General features: G+C 35.6%; 1 protein-coding gene across 2 annotated transcripts in view; it reads right to left on the reverse strand.

Annotated features, from left to right (window-relative positions):
- Positions 1–23,666, reverse strand: part of DCN (decorin) — a 36,880-nt gene extending 13,214 nt beyond the window's left edge. The window contains exons 1-5 of one of the 2 annotated variants that reach the window (XM_022552471.3): positions 23,491–23,666; positions 19,377–19,623; positions 7,801–7,913; positions 1,791–2,004; positions 859–972 (exon numbers count right to left, since the gene is read on the reverse strand). In XM_022552471.3, coding sequence (XP_022408179.1) covers positions 859–972; positions 1,791–2,004; positions 7,801–7,913; positions 19,377–19,590 — 655 coding nt within the window. In that variant the 5' untranslated portion in view covers positions 19,591–19,623; positions 23,491–23,666. Of the gene's footprint in view, positions 1–858; positions 973–1,790; positions 2,005–7,800; positions 7,914–19,376; positions 19,624–20,392; positions 20,519–23,490 lie in introns of those variants that run through there. The other variant, XM_022552472.3, reaches the window with a different exon arrangement.
- Positions 23,667–23,904: the final 238 nt, after the last annotated feature.

Genomic DNA, 23,904 nt, shown 5'->3' on the forward strand with positions numbered 1-23,904 from the left:
ACGAGCTTACCCCTGTGACTGTATGATGATTGCTGTTTATTTGCCTGTCTTTGTTCTATGCAATAAGATCCTTGAAGGCAGGTCTACATCCTATTCACTGCCCTGTCTCCAGTGTTTGTACTTTGCCTAGGCAAAAGGAGTGTTTAAAACACTTTTAATGAATAATACAAGGTAATATTAATCCACTGCTTATCTACAGGCCAGATATTTCTCTATTTATTTAGCTTTAAAACAACCCAATGAAGTGGATGTTAATATTATTACCACTTTACAGATTTAAAATATGGGTCATACATGTTGAATAACTGGTCCAAGATCGTAGAGCCGATTAGTGACAGTCTGAACTCATGCAAATGACCCCCAAAATCCACACTCTTTACAGCACATACCACCACTCTTAAATAAGAATGTGACCACTGTGAGTCCTGTTATTCAGATAGTAATGACTAGAATGTCCTAAGGTGGAAAGGAATTCACTAAGGGATTAGAGACTCAAAGTAAAAATTGGCTCAATATCAGAGGTACTTCCACATATCATTTTTTTTTTAACAAAGTACCACTAAAGCACTCTATTTTTTAAATAACTGTACTTTTTCCCTGTGATATCACAATTCCATAATATAAAATCCTTGTGTGTTAACCTACATTTTATGTTAGATTTAAGAGACTTTATAGGTGAAAGAGTCTAGGCATCTCTACTGTGAGCCTAGAGGGCCCAGTGGTCAGCTAGGTTCAGTAGAAACACTTCGAGGGATAGAGAATGGCCGCTTGAGTCACCATTCAAATTTCCAAAACCATTTTTCAGTGTCAAAGCCTTTGGATTTAGATATTCAAATTGCTTTGGAGAATTTTCATCACCTTGAGGGATGGTGGTTATATTGGTGTCAGCAATGCGGATGTAGGAGAGCTTCTTCATTCCCTGGAAGGCTCCATTTTCAATGCCTGAGCTCTTCAGAGGGTTGGTGCCAAGTTCTACAAATGCAATAAATGCAAAGCTTTTAGAGGACAATTTGAGGATATTGCAAGTCAGAGTACTGTCTGTTCAACAAGAAGAAATTTGGGTTAATAACAACTTGCCTGAAAAACAAAAGAGAAATTAAAGGACATGCTTCTCAAAGGAATGGCAAATAGGGTAAAAATTTCCCTTATTAAAACAATCAAAAAACGAACAACAACAAAAAACCCCAAAGATTTATGAGAAAGCAATAGTAGCAAAAATGATAACAACAAAATTATTTAAGGTCCATACACAGGTCTGCCTAGAAATCAATAAAAGTAAGTGTTTACAAATCACACTTATTACGGGGCAATTACTTTACTAAGATATATTAAAATGTTGTTAAAATAATTTGAATCTAGGATTTTTTAAGCCAATTATAAAATTACAAACATTTTACCACACATAGAGAAAAGCTTTAGAACACATTTTTTTTAAGCAAATGATTTATAGATGTTCAGACTAGAACAAATTCCCACAACAGAAAGGTATCCTCCAAATATCTCTAATAAGCACTACTTAATTCCATCCTGTACCTTGGGCATGCGGAAGCTAGTGTAGCATCTGCCCTAGAGCTTTCTTCCACATTCTCAGATCCTCAAGGACAAGAATAAAAACGTCTTAAGGCACAGATTCAAAATCCCATTTCTCCTGGCCCGGCTACTGTTATTTTTATAGTATTAAGACATGTAAGTTCTAGCTAATTTACCTTCCTGTAGCTAAAGCTTACTTGTAATCTCTTAAGGTGAACCTTGAATCCTGCCTGGTCTTAGAGTTATAAGAATATCTGTACCTACGACAATCAACTGGTTCAATCCATTGAGCACAGACTTTCGCACTTTGGTGATCTCGTTCTCATGGACACGCAGCTCCTGAAGAGTTTTGGGCATTTTCTCTGGCAATTCCTTCAGTTGATTCTTGGACAGATAAAGTCGTTCCAATTTCACCAAAGGTGCAAATGCCCCAGGGCTGATTTTGCTAATTTTGTTGTTGATAAGAATCAACGTCTGTAGGCAGTGAACAAAAGCAACATCTTAATTCCAAAACCTTCCACACATAAATATGTATGTAAAGCAAGTGTGTGGTTTATTCATTCCATTCATGGGACTAGCAGAGAAATCTGCAAAATTAGAAGAAATCAGAAAAAAATTAAACTGATCTGCTTCCTTTACTTGAAAACATATGTGGACCTGAACATCAGGAGTAAAGGGGAGAGAAATTTGATAAAATACAGATTATAGATAGATAGAGATACTTAATTTTTAAACAATAAATACTCCAAAATATTGAAATTACTAGAGTGACCTGTAAAGAATCGTGTGCCACAGGCATCCATTCTCCAGTCAGCTTTTCAACCTAAAAGTCCATCTTCATTGGTTGTTGTCATGGATTCCACTACAAAGGGGTGGCACTAATTTATAACATCACAAACAATGCAAGAGAGTAACATTTTCTTGCAGCCTCACAGAGTTAGATATAATCGTCTTCTAAAAGTTTGCCAAATTAGCACATTATGTTGTAGCTCATTGCTTTACTTTGCATTTCCTTGTCACTTGAGAGGCTAAACAAATTTCCTTTTTTATTTTGCTACCATTTATTGTTTGGAGGAAAAGGATTGCTTGCTCACAAAACTTCACATTTTTCTTAAGTTTTTTTTTTTTTTTTTTTTTTTTTTTTTGCAGTACGCGGGCCTCTCACCATTGTGGCCTCTCCCGTTGCGGAGCACAGACTCTGGATGCACAGGCCCAGTGGCCATGGCCCACGGGCCCAGCCGCTCCGCGGCATGTGGGACCCTCCCAGACCAGGGCACGAACCCGCGTCCCCTGCATCGGCAGGCGGACTCCCAACCACTGCGCCACCAGGGAAGCCCATTTTCTTAAGTTTTAATGTATTTTAATAACTGGTTTACAGAATAAAGGTATAGATAATAGGATATGCAGAGACAATATATTTTTCTTATGTTTTTGCCCTTTTGACATATAAGGGCTTTATGTAGTCAAATATGTTATTTTTGGGGTAATTTAAAAATGTTTCTGAGTTCCATTCATATAGGAAGTTACTTGTATCCATTATTGTTATACTATAGATATTGCTACACCTACTTTTGGACTACCTCATTCTCTTCCAATGATCTATATGTATACAGAACAACACTGATATTATTTTAAGTCAATTTATCAACTAATCCTAAGGAATTTAGGATAATTTTATCAAGGTTTAAGAAACTTGTATTTTCAATTGTAGTACATTTTTAGGAGCATATGAAAATGGAGAGAGGCAAAATAGGAACTAGAGTAATAGAACAGTGAGAACTTTCTGTCTCAGAAATGCAGGACTACTTTCTGAAGGTAACAGCTGGTTTAATGACCCATGTACATCCTCATATAGTTCACATTATTTGACTAATTAAAACTTATTACAAGTAACATAATCTTTTAACTAATCCTAACAGGTACATTGGTTGATTAAAACAAAATCCTAGGAAATTTCAAAGACTATTACAGAAAGTTCAAAAACCCATGAGGGTTAAAGTCATAGGAAATTGATATTAACAAGCAAAATGTCCAGAAAATCAGTAAAAGCCAGAGCTAGAGGAGAGAAGAGAGAACTTGCATCATTAAAAGGCAGCCAAAATGGTGGATGCTTAATTATAAAGGCAAAGGCCATCCTTAATTGCCACCCATGCAAGAAAATTCTGAAAGACCGATACAATTAAATGAATTAAACGTGGTCTGAAAATCTGTCTTATTTTACATTAAATGTTGAAACCTGTTATGAAGAATCAACCTGCTGATGTGTTATCTGAAATTTCAGGTAATAAAATATTACTTCTTTTCCTAGATAATAACTAGACAATGTCTCTACTGGTGAGTATGCTGTAGTAATAATAACTGCTGCTAAATTTTGGGGTGGTGTGACATTTGTTCCCAATTATTTTTTCAGTAAAGTAGAAACTATAATAACACCTACAGGGGGTTGTTGTGAGGATTAAAAAATGATCATGCATATAGTCTGCTTCTTTGGAAAGCACCTTTCAAATGGCATTGTTGATTGAAAGGTCTAGTCCAGCAAAAAGCATTTCCACTTTCAGAATAAAATAAATGTGAAAAATGAATCAACCATACAAATTTTGGTCATCATGAGGTAAAATGTTAAGATATATAAAAATTAGAGCTTCATCTAAAACAGATCCATATGTGAAAAAAGGTACTCATGTATATACAGTACTGCTAAAGATGGTTAATGTTAGTTTCATACACAGGGAAATGTATTTAAGAAAGCATAGTTATAATATTACAACAGGTAATGGAAAGATGTCAACATGGGAAAAAACTGACTAATTACATTGGCTAATGACAAAACAGAGAAAGAATCAAAGGTGAACCGCAGATATTCTTCAGAAGATCAGCTGATGAAAAAATGAATCACAAGGGCTTCCCTGGTGGCGCAGTGGTTGGGAGTCTGCCTGCCGATGCAGGGGACACGGGTTCGTGCCCCGGTCCGGGGAGCGGCTGGGCCCGTGAGCCAAGGCCGCTGAGCCTGCGCATCCGGAGCCTGTGCTCCGCAATGGGAGAGGCCACAATAGTGAGAGGCCCACGTACCGCAACAAAAAAAAAAAAAAAAAAAAAAAAAAGAATCACAAGTAGAAATGGATTATCATTAGTTAGGTAAGAGGACAAGAGAAGTCGAATTAGGAGACACCTTGTTGCTCAAGGGTCAGGAAATGCCTTGAGTACTATTTAACCTGAAATTGAAGCACAGGCTCAAAAAATCAGGACTGCCTACTTCTCTGGTGACTAAAGAAAAGTGATCTAGCCTGGTAGGTAGGGGAGAGGTGACGAAAAAAGTGACTGACCATAGAAGTAGACTGGAAGGGGGAATAAAAGCATTTTTACCACCTTCATCAAAGAAAGTGGTCAAAAGGTATAAACTTACAGTTATAAGACAAATAAGTACTGGGGATGTAATGTACAACACGATGACTATAGTTAACACTGCTGTGTGGTATGCCTGAATATTGCTAAGAGAATAAATCCTAAAAGCTCTTGTCACAAGGAAAACATTTGTTTTTCTTCTTTTTTTTTAATATCTGTATGAGATGATGGATATTAATTAAACTTATTATGGTAATCATTTTGCAATATATGTATGTCAAGTCATTATACTGTACTCCTTGAAGTTATGTAGTGCTGTATATCAATTATATTTCAATAAAACTGAAAAAAAATGTTGAAACCCGACTTAATAGTATGTACAATTTTCTCCAAAGCCATTTATGTAGGGCTCACACTGTACCAGGTGTTGTTTAAGGGATTTTATTGTTACTGTCATATTTACAGGCAATTTATAAGTGCACAGACTCAAGCCAGACTGTTCCCGAGGTTCGATCTCAAACTCTGGCTCTTATTTGTTGTGTGACAGTAAGCAAGTAACATAACCTCACTGTGCCTGAGTATCCTCATCTGTGTTAAAGGTGCTCTCAAGAGTGTCTACCTCATTAGAATAGTTATAAGAATCAAACAAGTTAATGTATACAAGATATTAAGAACAGTGCCTAGTATATAGTAATGGCTAAAGTGTTTGCTATTATTCAACCTTTGACAATTTTTGTTTATTTTTAATTAAAAACTTTAAAAATTAGATTTATTAAGCTTTAATTCAAAGGAAATATATTGAATGTTGATATTATTATACTGAATTTTCCATTGCTTTATGGAATAATTATGTATTTTTTTCTGCTATATATAAGTATACAACTACTCTTAAGCAATATATACTGCTCATAGTGAGGCACGGTTGTAAATTAATAAAATTATTGAGAAAAAGGCAACATTTTTCTGTTAAATCCTTTCTATTTTAATCCTTGGTAAATTTTTATTTCTCTCCCTTCTCATTCAAGGGTGGCTTTCCTGGCTGAAATTATGATGTTTATTTGCATAATAACAGGGATAGAAATGGTCATGAATGAAAGAGTAAGAGAAAAATAGCTGTTTAACATCCTCTAAATGGTTAGAAGCTCTAATGAACTCTGTCTTCCTCCAGTGTATACTTTGAAGCAGAAAGAAAGAGATTGCCAAGATGATAAGTTGCCTAAAAACATACTTAGCAGGAGACGGGGAAAAGAAAGAACACATTGTTACAAACACCAGATTCAGTGAGAATGTCACAGAAACTAGGTATCTCTTATTTAAGGTATGAGGAGTTTAAAAAAATTATTGAGATTATACTTAAACATACAGGAAGTTGGGTATAAGAGAACTTTCCTTCCTTAAAAAAGTAGCTTTAGGCTAAAGTTATGCCAAAAAAATGAAGCTTTTTCATATTTTAGTTTATTGAAACTAATATATTCATTTTTTATTATCACCTCTTTTAACTTATTCCAATGATAGTTTAAATACTCACTGACAAACTTTGCTGGTACCTCCAGCATTTCACTCCCAGTGAAATCATAACATGAAAGCAGAGAGAAGGTGAGTAGGGGCCCATGTCCAGTAGCCTATCAGTGGAGGAGGATCCCATTGGTCCAGGGCTCGAGATCTCCAGCACAAGCCTTACCTTCCACTACTTTGGAGCCTGTATCTTTCACTTTAGCCATCTTCTCTTTTTGTCTGCTGCTCATTTTCTTCTGCCTTTCCTTTCCTCTTGCACAGAAAACTCTCTTCCCTTCCTTTCAAAATTCTGCTAATCCTCTATGTCGCCTTTGTTCCATATTCTCCAATAACATTAACTGGGTAACCTGATATGAGAGCATGTCTTTTTCTTCTCTTACTTAGTGCCTGAAATATTCACTACTTATATCGTAATGTGCTTATATTGTTGGATACTTCAGTAATTTGATGATGCCATTTTATTACTTGCTATTATTTTTGTTAATTGTTCCATGGGCAATCTTAAAATCTCAAGGAAAAATTCTTTGCTTCCTTTTAAAAATCTGGTAAATTGGGCTTCCCTGGTGGCGCAGTGGTTGAGAGTCCGCCTGCCGATGCAGGGGACACGGGTTCGTGGCCCGGTCCGGGAGGATCCCACATGCCGCGGAGCAGCTGGGCCTGTGAGCTATGGCTGCTGAGCCTGCGCATCTGGAGACTGTGCTCCGCAACGGGAAAAAATCAGGTAAATTTTCTCCTAATGGATAAATGTTTATTGCTTTTCTCATCTTGGCTGTCAGAAAGTTGATAACTAAATCTTGCCTTGATCATGCCATCTCTTTTCTGCTGGAATCCTGACTGGTAGACTGGATGTGTTACATTACAATAGAGTAGAAGTAAGTGAAAAAGCAGAATAAAAACACAGATATAGATAAGGATGCAGCATGCATAATCTTAAATACAAAGCAAAATATATAGCTATATAGACATTTATTTTTTTTCTCTTGGTGCCAGTCTTTGAGCCTTTACAAAGCCATTTGCATGTCCTAGAAAATGAATGAAAGAAAACAAAAGAAACAATGAAATAAAATAATACTAAGATCAGTCCATTTTGTGTTTTGTTCCACTATTGAAGTACACTCTAATTGGGAAGATAAAGATTTTTATTGATAAAATGTGTGAGAAGATTAAGATATAACATATCTTTTAGAAAGCCAATACTAAAGTTATATGAGGTATATGTAAGAAAATTGGATGTTTTTTTAGGGGTTAATGAATATAGTGCTTTGCTCCTTTATCACCCCCTAAAAAGAGAATTTAATAAACACTTATGTGCTTATTTATTACCGTATGGTAATCTTGGCCTTACCTAAGTTTTGTTTTCAAAAATACTTTGAGTAAGATCTTGTTATAACTCAAATAAATAATAATTCTTACGTGAAGGTTCTTCAGGTTCTTAAAGTCTCCATCTTTGATTTCAGTTATTTTGTTGTTTTGCAGGTCCAGCAGTGCAGTGTCAGGGGGAAGATCTTTTGGCACTTTTTCCAGATCTAGCATGAGAGTAAAAGCAATGTGCACTCAGTGAAAAGGGACACATGACTACAGAATCACAAAGGATGGTTTACAGAGAAATCAATGTTTCAATGATAGTTTTACTGCTACCATATTTTTCTTCTTCTAGGAATTATATCAACTGTAGTTTAAAATACCTGTTCTATCTTTTCCAACGAAGTCAAATGATTTTTTAAAAAAATCATAAACAGGTACATTATTTACCCCATGTAATTACTCTTCTGCATAATAGGAAAATTAATATTTTGTAAGGTGTGGTTCAAATGTCTCAGTACACAGTGTGTTTTACCTCATTGTTCTTGTCTTAGAAAATCATTCCTTTGATAAGTGTTAAGTGGGAGTGATTTGTAAACCTGTATTTTTCTACATAGATATCCTTTCAGTAGAGAAGAGCTTTAGCCAAATCATCAAAGATCCTTTTGATAAACCTAACGCTGTCACAGATCTACATATAAAATTAAAATTATGTGAATATGCAACCACGCTGTTGTGTCAAAAACTTGAAAATTTATCCAAACTTTTAGGAGAATGGTTCTTTCAGTTTTAATTGGAACGTTAAAACAGTATCAATTTTATGACCAATAGATATGTAGCTAATCAGAATAAAATGAACAAAATTTGTTAATATAACTTCTCTAAAATTTATTATATGAGGGCTTCCCTGGTGGCGCAGTGGTTGAGAGTTCGCCTGCCGATGCAGGGAACATGGGTTCGTGCCCCGGTCAGGGAAGATACCACATGCCGCGGAGCGGCTAGGCCCGTGAGCCATGGCCGCTGAGCCTGTGCGTCTGGAGCCTGTGCTCCGCAGCGGGAGAGGCCACAACAGTGAGAGGCCCACGTACCGCAAAAAAAAAAAAAAAAAAAAAAAATTATTATATGAAGCATTACTTTTGGACTTTAAATTTAGATCTAAATAACTGAGTTATTGTTTTTAGTTTATAAATGTAAACACATTGAAAAACCAAATGCTCTATGGCATTAAAAAAAGACATTTCAATAGTCATTCAACTAGATGTATAAGGATCAACTGCTTTTATTCAAAAGGTATGGCATTTAAAATAAATTATCGGGCTTCCCTGGGGGCGCAGTGCTTGAGAGTCCGCCTGCCGATGCAGGGGACGCGGGTTCGTGCCCCGGTCCAGGAAGAGTCCACATGCCGCAGAGCGGCTGGGCCAGTGAGCCATGGCCTCTGAGCCTGCGCATCCAAAGCCTGTGCTCCGCAACGGGAGAGGCTACAACAGTGAGAAGCCCGCGTATTGCAAAAAAAATAAAAAATTAAAAAATAAAAAGTAAATAAAATAAATTATCATTATGAACGTTAACGAAGAAAATATTAAATTATATAGCCTTTTTCCTTTCTTTCTTCCATTGGCTTTGTTCCATATTGATGTAAGCAAAAATTTGATATTTTATTAACTCAAATTCCTATGGTCATTTTCATATTTTAAGATTGCATAACGTAAATCAAAAACGCTTTTCAACCTCTCCATCATATCTTAGACTTAAAGTGCTGAAGATCATTCTTTCATTCATTCAATAACATCTTATTGAATACCTTTTAGACACCATTAATTTATTAGGCTCTGGGGATATAGCAGGAACAGAACAGAAATTGCCCACATCCTCATGGAAAAAAGGGTTCAATCTACAGTCTTCAATTAAAAGGAAAATTGAAACAGGGTATATAATAACTGCTATGTTGGGAAGATATCTTTTCAATTTTCAATCTTATGTAAGCATACAGGTAAATTGTCATGCTAACCATATTCCTATTTTCATATTGCCATGAAAATTACAGAAAATGCATCTGAAATACCAACTTCTGATTTCTTCCCCCCCAAATTTTTTTGTTCACATTATCACTGTTCTGTTGATAATGGCAAAAAGTCTAGTTCCCAATTCAGTGATCAGCTATGGTTATAAACTTGAATATCAAAGTGCAGGTAATTCTGCACATGCATAAATAGTCCAAGAACTCACTACAGAAATAGTTCACAGAGAAATAACAAAAATGAAGTGTTTTCAGCGATGAACAGCAAACCACCAGAACAGCTACCTTGTAGGAGGATATTTAACTGCACTATACACTCATGATCACTGCCATTTTCAGAAATGTCAGTTTGCTAATTTCATGCAATTAAGAGTGGTAGACTTCTGCCAAATCTTTGGTAATTAGTGTTCTTCAACGCAGAAAAGGCACATTTCCTTTCATTTGGAGAAAAGTTACTGCCTACATTTCATCATTACTTCGTGGGCTTCTTTGTCAAAGTCTTAATTCCCACTTATGCTTAGTTTTATACATTGTTGAACTTATATTATAGTGGCCCCCTTAACAATTGTTCAATGCCAAAGTGAAGATGCATTGCAGATGTGAAGAGAAAATGATATATCTGGATGGCTGACAATTTTGATTATGTCATCCTAGAATTTTATAGTAATAGGAACTGCTTGGGGTGAATTATTTACATCTTTTCCCTGAAGATTTAGCATAAAAAAAACCAGGCTTGTGGTTCCTGCAGCTTAGTTCTTAGAGAGTTGTTATAATGATTAAAATCATAAGCCTACAATCTTCTCTGAATTACTAGAAAATTCATATTCATTTGAGGGACATCACATATCAGCACTTTACTATTAAAACTTTATTTAGCTTTAAATTTATAAGAAAATTGAAAATATGTTATCTCATTTACCTCACAGCAATCCAATGAGACAGGTAAGGCAGTATGATAATATCATTTTTTCAGATGATTTTTAGAAAAAGTTCAGTGACATGAACAAGCTCATGTAGCTAGGAGTGACAAAATGCAGACGAAAAGCCTAATGTCCTGGCTTCCAACAGGATATATTTTTTTCCTATCATACCTATTTGTATCCCCAACAAGAATTATTCTGACATCAGACCCAATAACATGCTGTACATTTAAGGGCTAGACAAGGTATTGAGGTATTAACTAGCTCACTCAAAAAGTATAGGCAGAATACAAAGGGGAAATTATCCTAGCTATGAGTTCTTAGAATGTCACAAAGGGAAGGACCATTGAGTATCAGCTAATCTATGGTTTCCAAATTCTGATCAGGTAGACTCTATGATGAGGTTCTTATCAGTCTATATCATAATCAGAAAACTATGAGGGCAATTTGGTTAGTTTTAATGTAAATTATTAGACACACATACACATGTACATACACACATTTCTGAGACTAGCTCCTGCCTCCATTTTAAAAATACCTTCTTTAAAAAAATGATTCTGATAGCAGATGCCAGGTTGTTGTTATTTTGTTGGATTTGGTTTTGACCTTCATAAGAAAGTAACTTGTTCAACATTCAAAAAATTTTACTTGTCCCAGAAATCAGGAACTTTCAAGCCAGTCTAATACTCTCTTTTCATAGGTAAAGAAACAGAAACCTAATGAAGTTAAGTGGCTTCTCCACAGTGCCTCATGGCTAAACTAAACCAAGAACAAGATGCATGAGTCCTCACTCTAGAACTGCCTGATATGCCATGGATGCATGGAAATGATGTACATATTTTTAAAAGATGCTGATCTACACTGTCCCCTGAACATCCTGTGCTTATTCCCAGCTACTCATTTTGTTCATATAATTTGTTTTATGGAATACTCCACCCACTCATTTCCTTCCACTTCCGTTCTAACAGCCCTTTGAAGTGTACCCGCTATCCCAACCCCCCTCTATAATATTTGTCATAGCCACTCCAGAAAAGAAACTCCTCCAAAATTCTGATCTATCAACTTATTATGTATTAGACCACATTTTAGTTTTCTTTCTTTTCTGTAAGTTCTGGGTAAGCAAGGACAAATGACTATTTTTCCTGAGCGCTTTGATCTTACTGCCCTATGTACAGAAATCAAGTTTTGACTGATTAGTTTTAAAATCATAGTGTATTCTGCTGTCCCACTGTGAAAAGTTCATGGCCATGGCTTCAAGATCTTTTCTTCTATGTTTTGTTACAATCATCTCTTCACATCCTTCTTTCATAAAGGTACATATTCTCATAGTAAATCTCCCAAATTATTAGGATGCAACTGGGTCAGAATTCAACAAGCTATTCTAGAAAATAATTTCCTACTATAGTGCATAGCAGGATCCCAACTCCTGGTACCTGTAATTATTATCAATAATGAGAAGAGAGGGTAAAACTCTATCTTGCTGATTATTAGTCTGTAAGTCTGTGACAAATGATTGTTATTTTTATTTTCTGTACAATACAATTATAATGCATATTATCCTGAAAGCTGCAATCTATTTTTCAGTTGTTATCGCACACAGACTTTTCACCTAACGCACTTGATTCTGAGTTGGTTTTTCTTGTCATTTTGTGGGTTTGTTATAGTCATCATTTTTCCCATGAAGTTCAAGACCTTTGGACAACTCGTCTACCAAGCCCCCCACTTTTGGATGATAACCCCTCAGTTTAGTAGGCACATATTCCCAAAAAACAATTAGACCCCCCAAAAAGCTGTTCACGGTCAATTTAACCCTAGTTCAATTATGGCAAATCCTACAGGCTTGCAAATCTGTAAAGTATCAGTCTTTGTTTATATTAGGATATTCTTTCCTTTCTTTTCCTCCCTCCCTCCCTCCCTCCCTCCCTCCCTTTTTTCCTCCCTCCCTTCCTCCCTCCCATCCTTTCTGCCTTCCTTGGCATTAATTATATCTCCCATCTTACATGTTCTTATCCAATACACACTTGTCCAACCCCATCAAAAGATGGAGTCAAATTCCTATCCCTTCAAATGTGGCATGGCCTTATGATGTCTCTCTGACCTAATGGAACGTGGTGAAGGTGACAGAGCATGACTTCCGGAGCTAGGTCAGAAAAGGTTGTTCAGCTGCTACCCAGTTCTTCTGGGATGCTCGCTCTGGGGGCATCGAGGGGTCATGTAAGAAGTCTTTCTACACTGAGACCACTATGCTGGAGAGGCCATGTGAGACACTCCAGATGACAGAAGAGCTGAGCTCCTAGGCAACAGCAGAACACACTGCCAGTCATGAGAGTGAGCTGTCTTAGGTCCAGTCTGGGCCATCCTCCCCATGGCTATGGCCTCAGCCAACACCTGACTACAAATGCATGAGAGACCCCAAGTGAGAGCAGCCCTTCTAAGCCCTGCTCAAATTCCCTGTAGCTTAAATCATGAGCAAAATAAAATGATTTTTTAAGTCACTAAGTTTTGAGGTAATATTTATTCAGCAATAGTAACAGGAAAAAAGTGGTTTCCTAAATTTAATTATTTTTCAATGAGCATTCTTTAATATAATTCTAAATCTCCCATCAAAATGCAATTATTTTCAAGGCTAGACTGAATTATTTAGTTGCTCTTCCAAATTCAGTAAAGGAAACTTTATCTTCTTTAAAATAGGGTTATTAATTAAAGTAAATAAAACTCTATTTAAGACATTACCAAAAAGTCATTTCTGAAATAAAGGCTAATAAGAATTGTACTTTTTTTTTCTAGTTGTCTCAGTGATGAATAGTATTGTTGTGCTAGCAAATTTCATCAATCTGGTAAACATCATGTTGGACAAAGGCCAGGTCGTCCTAAAACATCATGCCTTTTTTTTGTTGTTTTCTGCCCTGTGGCAGGGGTCCAAACTCCAAGATTTATTCTTGTTGATTTCCAAAATGTTTTTATATTTCTGTCTTCAATTTAATAATTAGGTCAGTGGTGATACACTTTAGTTTTGGCATCTGATCAAAATAATATGTAGGAGTCCCAGCTCCATCAAAAACCATTTCTTCCAAAGGCAGGAATGTTTCCCCCTTTTCCTCATAAAAAATAGCAATTCGACTCTGATGGCAGTTGGATTCAGAAACAATAGAACATCATTTTAATTCGACTCTCTTTCCAAATAACTTAAGGAAGGTTTAAGCTTCCTGGTTCTATAGTCATCCTCAAAAAGAATACGAAAGGATACGCTACAGTTCCATGACTCCTAATTTCCAGTCAGCCATGTTCCACCCTGTTTCCAGCTTGAGAGAATCAAGAATATTGTAGAACTATGCACTCATTCAAGCACTAAGCCATGCATATGTTAATTTATTCACTTATCAAGCATTTATTGATGTTTGAGAACCTACCAAGTATAAGGCATTTTTTGGAGTGGAAGACCAAAGATAAATTATCACCATGCTCTTCTTCTGGTAGAGAAAGTAAATATTTAAATAAGTAATTAAAGATAATGAATAATTATTATCTATGTACATATAATTGATTATTGCAGAATCATCAAAGCAAATATAGATTACAGTGAAAGCACAGAAGTAGACAAGCTTCAGAATTTGCCTCAAAACCATCTTCAGACTGAGTCAAGGGTTAATTGAATCTTGAGTGTTACAGTGTAGCTGCTACAGGGCTTCTTCCTTCTGTTAAGACTAGATTGCAAACTGGGTTAATTCTTCTTTATCCTTGTTTTCAAGGAAATATATAATTTTCTTGCTACTCTTTTGAAGGAGAAAAGTTAAGATTAGAGGGTCTCCTGCATTTTCTCTTTCATCCAGGAAATTGATATTCTGACTAACCTATTCCCATCCTGTCCTCTGGAGCCAGAAATGATCTTCCAGAGGAGAATGCATCGCAGCTGCAGTCTAACCAAATGCCTTGATCCCACACAGCTGCCTCTTTCTCCCTCCTGGGACTAAGAAGGAAACCAGGGAAATGTCAGTTGTCAGTCAGGTCAAGGAGACAGATGCTTCCTTTGGCCTTCTCTGACCCCTCTCTTCCTCCTTCTCACCTTTAGCCCCTTGAGTCAGGGCTTTGGTTATCTGGATCACACCTGAGCATTCCTCTTGCTGCATCTGAGATCTGTCATACTCTATCCCTACCCAAAACTATTTTAGGCAACCCATGGGCATGCTCTGTGCACAGCCTCCTTCTTGCACCACATCCTAGAGATACCCTTTTGATGCATCTGAAACTCTGAATGAGAGTCACCCCACATCCCTGCTGCTGTAAAGCTAGATATAAACAATGAAAGCAACTAAGCTTCCAGCATTCTCTGCCCCTCTACAAATAGTCCTAATTTATTCTTCTAGGATGATTTCACGGAAGAAGTCTAATGGTTCATTTACTTCATGCATAAGATTTGCTTCTGGAAAACCAGTTTCCCCAAACAAGAGACAAGCTCTGGCATCTGTGTCCCAAGTGGTGACCACTAACAAAATTTCCACCTATTGAGGCAAAATGATTAAAAAGAAGAAAACTAACTTTATGCAATTTAAAGGGTTGTACATTTTCCTGAGATTTTTAAAAAGTAAAATATCCTTTGCATTATGAGGTACATTTTAGGGACCATTAGTTATTTACAACGCTTTTGCTTGGCAAAATAAAATGTTTCATCTTCTGGCATCATGTCTAGAGGGCTAACTATGCAGGCTATGAATCATCTGTGATTATTAAATAGCCAAAAGCTTTATTGTTCTCTCTACTCAACCAAACCAATTTTGTTCAAAGGAATAGTATTTGGAGAATACTATTTTGATAATTATACAATTTTCTAATTTTTATCTATTTTGTGATGTGGCCTTCTTTGCGGGGAGGGGAGAGAAGGTGCTATTTTGTATCCAGCTTGACAAGCCATATACTTAGTGTTTCTCAATTTCACATAAAAATAAAGAACATCATGAGAAATAACTTCGTGTTATTAGCTGACTTTGTATGAAATGGTCAACTGAACATAACAGTTACTATGAAAAATGTTTTTATAAATATTTTCTATTCTTACCTAATAAGGTAAGAGATATTCCCATTTATCCAGTGAGGAAACAGGTTTTGAAAGTTTCAAAGTTACAGGTAATAAATGGTAACGCAGGACTTGAGTTCAGAGGTGTTGAACTGCATGACCCAAGATCTTTCCACTATTAAATATTTTTAAGGGTATTTCAATTCTTTTGAAAGTTGTTTATAAGAAATATGTCAATAAATATTGCTTTAATTTGGAAGAATACTTATGCTTATTTCACTTGGCAGGGCTGATGTGCCTTTAATAAATGAGATGAAGGTCGGTACCAAATAATGCTTCTTGGTGACACTTGATCCACAGATGAATGGCTGAGCCAAAGAGTACATAAGTAAGGGAACTGTCTTCCTTTAAGATACTAAGTACATAAAACAAAGCATCCAATCACAGGATTAATATTAGGGCATTCAGACAAGAATGAGTAACATTGTGGGATTATTATTTTAAGGAAACCCATAGGGTTCTGAATTTGCTAATCCTACGTTGACTTTTATATTGTTATTTTTATAAATGCTATAATTATGAGTGGATTTTTTATGTCTTAAGAGGATAGATAAAGAAAGACAAGAAGATATGGGTCTCATAAAATTCTGGTTCAAATTACAAGTTAAATTACAAGTTCAGCCAAATAATCTGGCCAATATCAATGGAGAATTCATTACTTTCTTAGACAGGCTAAAATATGTGTTTACTTTTTCAATCCCCCGTGCTCTAGAAAAACATATTATAATGCTATTCTGATAAGTTGGAACTAGGGACTAAAACAGTCAATGGATATCCTTGAACACCTCAAGTTTCCCACGGACTGATTATTCAATTTTAATTTCACAGTTTTTATATCTTAGGTTTGAAAGAACTGTTTAAAATTTTGATGTTGTTTAACTTTGTCAGAAATACTTCTTACTGGCAAAAATAGTCAGACCTTTGAATAAGACATGTTTGCTTATATTAAACATTATGTAGATAATAAGATGACAAAGCTCTATTGTCCTTCAACACTGAAGCTCCGCTCTGCTCATTAAAAGCTCTAGCAAGAATAATCCTTAAGAAAATATTAGTCCTTGGTATAAATAGGCATTCACATTTCTCACCCCAAAGTGCATTTCATTTTTTCTTTGCTATAATAATTCAAGCTTCATGTTCAGATTACTAGAGAACTTAAAACAAAAAATAAAATAAACTGCATTGCCTTTACTATGAGTGAGGTTGCCCTTTTCCCCTTCTCTGCTTTTTCCTATGCTTCTTTCATCTTTTACTCCACATAATCATCATATAGAAAAAATGTATGGAGGCTCTACTATGGGTCAGGTACCTTACACAGATAATCGAATCTCTAAGACTGACTGTGATTTCTCTACAGATGAAAATGTCAAGGCTCTGAACAGCTTGCTGTGATCATAAAGGGAGCAGAGGCTATGCAGTAGTTGAAAATGTGAATACAGTGTTTTCTTTAAAGGCAGTGCATTGCTTTTCCTTTTAAGAAATGTATTTTCTGTTTCAGAAATATCTGACTGATTTTTTGGACAATATATTTAAATATGCACATGTGAAAAAAAAAATAAAAGTAACTTGGTTGAGGCCATTGCTCATTGGAACTCAGTACTCCCCTTTAAACATGGTTCCCCAAAATGAATCATTATTACAATCTTAGCTACTACTTCTGTATACAAGATCAGTAAGCCCAAAGGAATGATGTACACTCTGGGCTCTTAGAGAAAAAGATAACTTGGAAAACGTTCTCATCTGAAAACAACACAAAATAAACAAAGCAAAACAATAACAAGGACAACCAAAAAACTGTATCATGAGACATCCACATCAGTGAACTTGATGTTCCCTAAGGCTACATTTTTCTGTTTAGTTTTGAGCAATAGGCTTGGGAGTTTTTTTGTGATAGACAATTAGAAAACTGTCCCAATGCTTTAATCAGAGTCAAGCTTTATGAGTTATTTATCATGAAAGCAAAGTAAAACCATATTTTTGGAAGAATAAAACTTCAGTGAAGTGACTGGACAAGGCTTCCTGAAAAGTATCAACTCTTTATTGTTGATAATATGTGTAGTGGGGGGTAGTTATGGATCCTTTTAAACTTGTTTTCAGGCAAAGTGAGATTCCATTTGCCTCACATTTCTTAGGAACTCGGCCATTTTTGCAATATTTGAAAAACTTTACCACTAGTATATCCATCATAGGGTGATTCCCTTCTTCAGATATTTTTAACACCATTATTTTCCTGTCTAAACCAGTAATGGAGGTAATCTCTAGATGCCATAAAAGTTTCTGTAGAATTTGCTAGTAATATGATTCCCCTTGTCTCTAATACACAATTCCAAAAAGGAATAACTACCACCAGTAGAATATCAGACCCACAAGAACTAGGACCATATTTGTCTTCCTCATCCCTTTCTCCCCAGGGCCCAGAACAGATCTGACCCGTTATGGGATCTCAATATATTTTCTGAGTTAATGAGTCAATTAATTAATCTAGTGGAAGTATCCTGGAGCCTTTTTAAAGCCTTTATTTACACGTTTTATTTGGGTTTAAATGGCTATACAGTACATGCCAGCATCAAAGAACCTATCTCAAAGTGTTTGTTTTTCAGTTGTCACTATTTAACATGTTTTACATTTTCCTGGGTTCCTGTATGTAGTTTATTCCAATTCTAGGAGTTAGTAGCAAATTTTCCTGCAAAATACTCCTAGAAAGCATATTCTGAATAAATATAGGATTTCAAAAGTAAGTGCTCTACAAAGCTATGGGGTTTATTCTATAAGGAAATGCACCATGGCAGAATCATTCTGTGTGGATTTTTTTTTTCTTTCCAGTAAGAAAAATGAACCAAAAAAAAAGAGGAATGTGAATCAGCTGCCATGTAAACTAAATTCATTCCCTTTTGGCCCATCTGCTGGGGCTTCGAACTTTCTGGAGATTTATCTTCTGAGTATATTGCTTTTGGAATTCCCAGGCCAAATTTTTCTTGAAAGCTAATAAATCAAACTGTATTTACAGTGTTAGGGTAAAGATATATGCTTCACGATTATGTTGAATATTTATACCACAACTTAGTTATAAAGATTTCCTTTGCAACTTTCTAAAGAATATAAACAGCTAGATTACAAAACGCCAAAGGCAGAGGCAAAACTAAGACCCAGGGATTAAGGGAGTATTTTGGTACTTGAAAGATAAATTTCTGTTCTAAAAGTTTACTTGTTTTGCTCTTGATAACTCTGCATGCTTTACAATTTAGTAATGTTCAAACTTTTATCTGGGCTAAGCCAAGAGTAGAGAGATCACCCAGGTTTTCTTAATATCTAAGATTTCATGAGAGCAAATCATAAAATTAAAATAAGCTATCACCCTGGAATCATAGAACATAAGATATTATTTTGTTCAAAATTTTATTTTACAGAATGGGAGCCATGAAGCTCAGAAAGATGATTTTTATTTTTAAGTGACTCTTCCAAGATTGCAAAGTGATGGAGCCCTGACTTAGAAGAATGTCCCCTAACTTCAAAGCTATTTCTTTCTCTCCTGCTCTGCTTCCCTTACTCCTCGTTAGGTGGCACTGTCTCTCACATTTGGAATTGCAGAAATTAAAACTGAAAATGTTAAACTCCCACAGAAGCCATTCCCATGAATAAAGCAGACAAGGTAGGTGAAGAGAGCCTGCACCCCACTCACCCAAATCAGAACACTGGACAACTCGAAGATGGCATTGACAGCGGAAGGGGCACACTGGCACCTGAGGCTCTAATTCAGGAACTTCGTGAAAGCGGTCGTCCGGGCCTATCCCAGAAGCCTCATCTTCCAGCATAAAGTCAAATAAGCCTTTCTGCTGAAATGGTCCAGCCCAGGAAACTTGTGCAAGCAAGAGGAAGATGAAAGTTGCCTTCATGATTTATCTCATGTATTTTCACAACCAGGGAACCTAGGAAACAAATGAAAGGTTTAGAAGAGTAGCCTTGCCTAGTGTATGTGGTTACTCTTAAGTAACACCTGACAGTGGAATGAGCATAGAGAAAAGAATAAAAAGTAATATTTTATTTATTGTTAGGAGCAGAGCGTTAGAAATATATTTGGAAGGTAACAAGGTACATTAGAAATTAACTCGCACAGCTATTCACTTATGAAGAAAAATTTGAATAGTATTTGAATCTGCTTGGTTTAATTTGGGTCTGAATTAAGACCATGGGTTACATAGTCAAGCCACCTGCAAAACTATTATGATGATAAACCACTTTGGAATTTTCAATGCTCACTCAACACAAGCCATGCCACAGTTAAATAAAGTTTTGTCTGTACACATGAGAGGTCTCCAATTACTGCTTCAGAAATATCTCTGGAAGCCAATCTCATTTCTCCACCCCACTGTATTTATCTTGGTCCAGACCCTTCTCATCACTCCCTGAACAAGAGCTTCCAAATGGACTCAGCCTTGAATATTTCTTCTGCTCCAGGCCATCTTCCATTCTGCTGCCCAAGTTATCTTCTAAAAATTAAATTTCATTGTATTAATTTTCTACCGCAAACCCTTTGTTGACTTCTCACAGCTTGCCAATAAAGTCTACATCCCCTTTGTTGCATATAAGATCATACATAATTTGATACCAACTGATATTTCTAGCCATATTTCTCTCTACTCCCAGTCTCCACCTCAAACCTGACACTCAAAGCTAATCACCATTTAAAATACCTACCTTGTAAGAGTGTTGTAAAGACTAAGTGAGATAATGGGATTCCCTTGCGTATTCCCTGGCTCATTCAGGCAGGATGCTGCTCTCTCTTCTATGCTCCCAAAGCATGTTGCTTACCTCTTTTAAAGATCTTATCACATTATATTGTAATTTGTTTCGCATGCTTGGCCTGCCCGCCCCCCCACTAGAAGATGTACTCCTTCAGGGCGTGTCTTAATCTTTGTTGTGTACCAGGGCCTTGCACAATATTTTGCACATAAATGACTCAATTGACCATCAATTTATTAACAATACACGTTATTCAATATGTTCTAGGCAACAAACTAGTCTGATTTTTAAAAATATGATTATCTTTTTTCAATATCAAATTTCTAGCATAAGAAAGATATCAAGTTGATAACCTCAACTTGGTATAAGCAAGATTCAGTTTTTAAAATAAATCTATTGGCTAGTTTCTCAAACTAATCATTTTTAATAAACTAATAAACATATATGGAAAATCCTATCTGATTTTTATATGACTTATATGTTATCTGATTTTACCAACAGGACTATTTTGTAAACAAATCGACAAACAGAAAGTATGATTTCGACAAATCCAGACAGTTTTAATCCATTCATTCAACAAGCCCTTATAGATATGTACATCTATGTTATTAAGTCAGTTGTTTAGTTGGCTGAAGTGAACTAAATGTATCTGAATAACAAAATCTTAATAAATCTGAATAACAAAAAGTAGTTGATCATGGGGGAACAGTCTATTTTTGAGTTCTTGTATTTTCAAACCCCACTGAAACTGCTCAAAGTATTCCCAGAACACATTGTAGATATTATCTTTAGTCTCATCATCTTTAATTGTACATTTATAAGGGTTCATATTAAAGTTGTACATTCATAATTAGAATTAGAGAATTATTTTCAGTCATTATCCAATTATAGCATATACAGAAAAGAAAAAGTCTTTGTATGCTCTAACCTTAATGTATCTTCTGGAAATGTTTGCCTAGATCTACTAGAGGGGAAACAAATGTTTTAAAATTTCTTACAATTTTATTCTTAGTTTGTATTTATTACTGACGCACATCTCAGGCAGCACGTATGCAATACAGAATAGTGACTTTTCATTTAAATAATACCACGAAGATTATTATTCACACTGCCCCTTTAAATTCAGTATCAGGTTTCCTTTAGAAACCCATTCCCACTCAGTTACTGCATTGCCTTTTAAAGGAGACCCTATTGTTTTGGCAGTGTTCCCTTGGACTGGATCTAAGGGAGTGGTTTTCTGTCTGTTTCACATTAAAATGCAATGTTTATGGTTTACCACAAGTTTGCTAGCCTTGCATATTTAATGTCTTACAATTTTTGAGAAAAATGAAGCAAACTAATTGCAGATTTAATAAATAGCAACGAGAATTAATGCAGATGTCACTTTCTGATCTTTCTCCAGAGCAGAAAATGCCTGGTTCACAAATCCAAAAAAGGAAATACTAAACATTAGCTCAGAGGAATATTGTCATTTACACTTGTTTACTCTTGTTAAAATGGTACAAATTCTCTACACAATATTCTTTTTGGTTGAAGCTGAACTCAGACAGCATTTAAGCTTCCATTACTTATCATTTTGTGTGTGTGTGTGTGTGTGTGTGTGTGCACACGTGTGCATGCATTTTAACTCTGAATGTCGTGGGGAAGAATAATATGTGTCCAGGTACTTTATACAAAGTCCTCCATGAAATAACTTCTTTAAATTAGTGTCATAGTACTTAAAAACTCAGCATCTTAAAACAATTAATGTGGGCTGTTGATACTGATGACTTCTTTAATCATTTCCTTCCTTTCTTAATAAATCAGAAAAATAAACAAAAAAACCCCAGCAGTTGCCCATGTAGACAGCAAGGAGACTATTCTTGAGACGATATGCTATTAAAATTTCATTTCAACTGTTTTAAGTATTCTTAGAATGTATGCCTCTTTTTAAAATGCTAATTGCTAAGAATGTCACTACTTTACTAAAGCTCATTGCCATAATTTATGTGTTCTATCAAAAATAATGATTTCTGGTTTCTTAAACTACTTCATTTCATTATACCATTCAGATCAACATTTGTATGATGTCATTTAAGCCTTTGGTGTGATTTTCGAAGTCAAAATTTAACCCTCACGAGATAAGTGAAGCTGTAAATGCAGAGCAAATTAAATCCCCCAGCACTAGGTGAATTAAAACCTCAATAATAATAGAAATAAGTTAAAAATAAACAGTAAAAACGGTATCCATCCATAAATAAAGGCTACTATAGGAGGCATTTGGTTCTTTTTCTGGTCAAAATAGCAATTTGAAGAAAAAGCCACAGGTATTTACATCACTGGGAGTCCATTTAACCAGTGGTCATCATGTTACCCTGTTTTGAAATTAGAAAGAAAAATAACCCCCACTTTCATTTTATAGTGAATGTATCTTATAGTAAAATTTTATTTGCAGTGAAAATTCTGGCAGGGTCTCTTCTTTACATTTAAGAAATTATGTAGCTAACTGTGAGATTATCTTAGTTCAGTCCTTAATAATCAGCATAAATATATTCAGTGTTTATTTTCACCTCTCTGGTGATAATTTCTATTATTTTCTAGTATACATTAGACTTCTATAAGTTATCACTAGAGTTCACTTCTCTGAGGTTTTAAAGTTCTTAAAGTATACAAGAATTCAGGAGGAGAATAAATCCTTAAATATATAATCCAACTACGAATAATACGCCAGTCTAGAATACTTTTCTATAAACATTTCCCAAAGAGCTAAACATTTAATTAGCACAAATAAAAAATATATCAATAAAGATAGTCATGATGTTAGGTTATAGTTTCTTAAGAAACATCTTTGCAAGAACAGAGAGAAAGAACTAAAGCAATGCATTCAACCATTTTACCAAATATTTACTTTCTGTTTTCAAGCAATACTTGTTTAAAATGCTGCATAAAGGTTACTAAAAGTTTAGCACACATTGTTTGCTTTTTTCCTCTTACCAAATAATCCCTTTTTTCTCAACTTGATCAAAGTTTTATTAGTCTGTAGCAGAGTTCAGGACAATTATTGAAAACCATACCTTTTAATCCGGGGATCTGCCACAGGAGCCCTCAAAGCTGAGATGTAATTACACTAAATATTCAGCCCAGGCAAAAGAGTTTGCAGGTGTGGAAAGGAGGAGGGGGCAGGTGCTGCTCTGTGACTGTCACTAGGTTGAAAACCTCCTGCTTCTACTCCATAGCACAGTTAAAAAATAAGGTTTCCCTCAATGAACACAATCCGGCTGACACCCACATTAGATCATATGGTAATGATATGTCTCTTGTATTGTAGCCAGAAATTTTATCGGCCTTTTTTTCTCCCCATTTAAATGCTTTATTCCTTTTTCATCTGCTTAAGATTCTAAACTTCTTCTGTAGTATAGCAGTGGAGCAGCTTGACTTGGAATTTGTTTTACCGTGTGGATTCATTTCCCTAAAATTGTAACTAAAGG

Source organism: Delphinapterus leucas, chromosome 11, assembly GCF_059928025.1.
Source record: "Delphinapterus leucas isolate spDelLeu-1000000601 "Yukka" chromosome 11, BTC_Dleu_Yukka2, whole genome shotgun sequence".
Lineage (NCBI taxonomy): Eukaryota > Metazoa > Chordata > Mammalia > Artiodactyla > Monodontidae > Delphinapterus > Delphinapterus leucas.